Source organism: Acomys russatus, chromosome 7, assembly GCF_903995435.1.
Source record: "Acomys russatus chromosome 7, mAcoRus1.1, whole genome shotgun sequence".
In the NCBI taxonomy this organism is placed as follows: Eukaryota; Metazoa; Chordata; class Mammalia; order Rodentia; family Muridae; genus Acomys; species Acomys russatus.
Genome location: NC_067143.1, coordinates 57,058,784 through 57,063,457, shown reverse-complemented (window position 1 = coordinate 57,063,457; position 4,674 = coordinate 57,058,784). Strand labels below are relative to the sequence as shown.

Sequence of the window (4,674 nt, the reverse complement as noted above, 5' to 3'; positions counted from 1 at the left end):
CCCTCACACTATAATAGATATTTGCTAGGCAAACATACCCATTGGCATAATTTCAGCAAAATGGTGCATGAGGATTACCAGTTGCTCTCTTGGTTGAATATGAGGCCTATTCCACAGGAGACTCATGGATTTGTGCAGCTCTCAGTTTAATCAGTTTATGGAGGGTAGTGGTTAAGGCAGAGGCTTTGATAGTCCAAAGTGTTGATAATATGCAACTGTGAATGCTTAGACAAATATAAGACATATTTATCAACCTTCCCACTTCAGGCTTGGGAACATTGGAGGGGAAAGTGTGAAAAGAATAGAAGATGGAGGATGGAAAGAGTGCTGTGAAGGGCAGGCCTCTGGATAAGGCAGGACAGTTGTAAACAAGAACTCACTGAATCTATGGTTAATAGCATAACCCTGAACAAGACTGATCCAATTAAAATTCCACCATAGGGTGTGGTGGGGGCTCCTATCTCCATCCCTAGCTTGTGAGTCACTGGCAGTTGATGGCTAATGAGGAACACTCATGTTTCTTTGGTAGGTAGTGATTGGCAGGTGGCCCATGTGTCCTTGGATGATCCCACATCTGTGTGCATATAGACAGCACTACTTGGACTCACTGTGTCTTTTTAAATTTTATTTATTATTATAATTTATTCACATTGCATCCAGATTGTTATCTCGTTGCTCATATCTTTCTCTTCCCACCCTCCCTTCCTCTTCCAGCCTATTCCCCTCCCCTAGAACTCTGCAAGAAGGGTTCCTCCTCCCCCACCATCTGACCGCAGCCTATCAGGTATCATCTGGATAGCCTGCATCCCCTTCCTCTGTGTGCTTGCCAGACCTCCCCACCAATGGGAAGTGATCAAATTGGGGGCACCAGAGTTCATTTTAGAGGCAGTCCCAGCTTCCCCTACAGCCATGGAGAATGAGCTGTCTATATGCTATATCTGAACAGGAGTCTAGGTTCTCTGTATGCATTGTCCTTTGTTGGTGCATCAGTTTTTGTAGGCCTCTCTGGGTGTAGATCCATTGACCTTGATGGTCTCCCTGTGAAGCTCCTGACCTCTCCCGGTCCTTCTACCATTTACTCTCTCATAGGACTCCCAATGCTCCACCCAGAGTCCATCTATGAACTCCAGCATCTGTCCCAACACTGCAATGGGTGGAGTCTCTCAGATGACCTCTCTGTTGGGCTAATATCCACTTATAAGTGAATATACACTATGCATGTCTTTCTGGATCTGGGTTAACTCACTCAGGATGATTATTTCTAGTCCCATCCACTTGTCTCTATATTTCAAGATTTTCTTGTTTTTCATAGCTGAATAGTATTCTGTTGTGTAAATGTACCATAGTTTCTTTATCCATTCTTCAGTTGAAGGACATCTAACTTGTTTCCAGATTCTGCCTATGATGAATAAAGCTATGAACATAGTTAAGCAAATGTCCTTGTTGTATGGTGGAGCATCTTTCACTTAATGCTGAGGAGTGATATAGCTGAGTCTTGAGGTAGCACTTATTCCCCATTTTCTGAGAAAGTACCAGGCTAATTTCCAAAGTGGTTACATAAGTTTGCACTCCCACCAGTAATAGAAGAGTGTTTCTTTCTCTACATCCTCACTAGCATGTGTAGTAACTTGAGTTTTTTATCATTACCATTCTGGTAGGTATAAAATAGAATCTCAGAATCGTTTTGATTGGCATTTCTCTGATGAACATTTCTTTAAGTGTTTCCCTGTTGAGAATTCTCTGTTTAGCTCTGTACCCCATTTTTATGACCCAGAAATAAACCCACACACCTATGGTCATTTGATTTTTTACAAAGAAGCCAAATCTATACAACAGAAAAAAAGATAACATCTTCAACAAATGCTTCTGGTCTAACTGGATGTTTACATATTTATCATAAAGACCTCAGCCTAAAACCAGACACACTAAATCTGTTAGATAAAAAAGTAGGAAAGAGCCTTGAACTCATTGGCACAGACGACAACTTCCTGAACAGAACACCAACACCTCAAGCTCTAAGATCAACAATTAATAAATGGGGCTTCATGAAACTGAAAATTCTATAAGGCAAAGGGCACTGTCAACAGAAGAAAATGACAACCTACAGACTGGGAAAAGATCATTGCCAACTCTAAATCTGACAAAGGGTTTATAAAGGGGTCAAGAATTAAAAACAACCAAACCAAATTTTTGATGGTGTTTTTAAAGGAAAAAGGAAGATATGAAGCAGGGAAATAGATGTGTTGAGAAAGCAGGAGTAATAAGATGGTTCTGACAAAGAGGCATTTTTGCATGTATAAAACTGTAAATACCAAAAAGAATAGGATGAATTAATTAATTCTAACAAACAACAATACCAAGACATTTAGTGCCTACAATATTTTTGGACTAATGAGAAGATAAGGTACATTGTCGTTTATTTTGTTTTCTAGGTTTCAAGCATTTTTGAGACAAGGTCTCATTATGAACCCTGTTTAGCATGGCCTCATACTCACAGAAATCAGCTTGCTGCATGAGTACTGGAATTAAAAAGATGTACTACCACACCTGTTCCAATTTAACTTTAACTGATACAAAACCCATGCAAATTATGCATATATATCAGGTACTACATGATATTATGAGGCATGTACATATTTGGAATTGTTTAAACCAGATACATATACATAACAAACATATAGACCCTTAGAATTTGCTGAGATATTTAAAGACATCCTTAGGAAAAAAGTGGAAAGTATTTATTCATATTTTTTCATATTATATAGAAAATATAAGCATTTATTTTCACTTCAATTTCCATCATTGCAAAACGAAAGAAGGAAGGAAGAAAGGAACGAAGGAAGGAGGAGGACAAAGGTTGTTTTCCTCTCCTGTAAAACAATAGCATCAGCCAGAGCATCCATAAAAGCTTACACTTAGAAAAAGAGGGAGAGTAAAAATGGTTCTATAACAGGTAGACATTATATGAGCCTGTTGTTGTCAATATTATGCTTGGTTGACTTTATTTAATTTAAAATTTGTGTAAACCTCAATCATCCCTTCCTAATAATCTATGAGTCACCACTTGAAATTATTTTCTATATTTCTTTTTCTAATGTGATGCAAAGTCTCAGGTTCCTGTCCAGTGGGGACTTCCCTTTTGGAATTCTACCTAAACTGCTGTATCAGAGAATAAGGATGACAAAGAGAAACTCTAAACAGTGTGAATTTTATCCTTTTAAATACCATGTGAGGAGAATATTCAAAAAGTTATTTTAAAGATTGTTGCATTGCCATAGTTCTCAGTCAAAAGATGCACATTTTACTGCCCACTGCTTTCAGGAGTATTACATAGCAGAAACCCTCTGATGAGGAGGAAGAATTCTATTTGTGAGACATATTGGAGCTACCTTGAGTGTACATGATGATGACAACGAGTATTTCTCAGAACTCTCCTCAAAGCCCCAGTCACTTCCTTATTCCTCAGGCTGTAGATGAGGGGGTTCAGAGCTGGGGTGACAATTGTGTAGAAAACAGAGAGGATATTGTCTTGCTTGGGACTGTGGTAGGAGCTGGGTAGAACATACATGACTGTGAGGGCCCCAAAGTACATGCCCACGACAGTCATGTGTGAAGAGCAGGTAACAAGGGCTTTCTTCCTGCCCTCATTTGAGGGCATGTGGAGAACAGTGAACAGAATTCGTGCATAAGAGAAAAAGATGGCAGTAAGAGGGAGAATTAACATGAGCACACCTGCCGAATAAACCACAAGCTCATAACTAGAAGTATCTGCACAGGCCAGCTCCAGCAAGGGAGGCATCTCACAGAACAGATGTCTGATCTGCCGGGATTTACAGAAAGGATACCACATGGTGTTGATGGTAAATGCCAGGGACATTTGGACTGCTGGTATCCATGATGTGGCCACCATGAGCCAGCAGACCCTTGGCCTCATGAAGATCATGTAGTTCAGAGGATGACAAATCGCCACATACCTGTCATAGGCCATGAAGGCTAGAAGAAGGTCCTCTGCACCACCCATTGCCAGTTCCAGGAACATCTGGAGGGCACAACCTCCGAAGGAGATAGTGTTATCTCTCAGAAGAAAATCCATGATAGCCTTTGGTGTAATGACTGATGTCAGGAGGAGGTCCATGAGAGAGAGCTGCCCAAGGAGGAGATACATGGGCACGTGCAGCCGGGCATCCATGGTGATGACCAGGAGCAGCAGTCCATTGCTGGTCAAAGCCAACATGTAGAGTACTGTGATAGTGGCACAGAGCAGTTCAGGAAAGCCACTGTCATCCAGAATCCCCACCAAGATGAAGCCACTTCCAAAGGACAAGTTCCTGAACTCCATTTTGAGTTTCCTAGAAACAGATGAGTCCTTTGAATTTTATTAATGTTGATGGAGCTTTTATGTTAGTCCTTTCATACCCCCAAGAAGATGCTATCTTTCTTGTGTAAAAACAACTTTGCTTGTAGATATCTAAAATTTTGGCTTTCAGTTGTGTCTTGAGAAATGTTCTGAAGATGAGTGTTGAAATTATTACTGGAAAGGAGGCAGTCAGCTCTAGACAACAGTCTTCTCATAAAGCAGAACACATGGATATCTGAGTACAGCCATACACCGATATACTGCTAGGAAAATGCACAGGATGTAACACTACAGCGGGACCCAAGGATTTAGGACAT

General features: G+C 40.5%; 1 protein-coding gene across 1 annotated transcript; it reads right to left on the bottom strand.

Annotated features, from left to right (window-relative positions):
* Window positions 1–3,385: 3,385 nt before the first annotated feature.
* On the bottom strand, window positions 3,386–4,339 carry LOC127191826 (olfactory receptor 2AG2-like). The gene has a single exon (XM_051149159.1). The coding sequence runs from the start codon at window positions 4,337–4,339 to the stop codon at window positions 3,386–3,388; it is 954 nt and encodes a 317-aa protein (XP_051005116.1).
* Between the last annotated feature and the right edge of the window lie 335 nt (window positions 4,340–4,674).

Bases quoted from the DNA above. Each gene is read 5' to 3' on its own strand.
- LOC127191826 (XM_051149159.1), bottom strand. From the start codon at position 4,339: ATGGAGTTCAGGAACTTGTCCTTTGGAAGTGGCTTCATCTTGGTGGGG.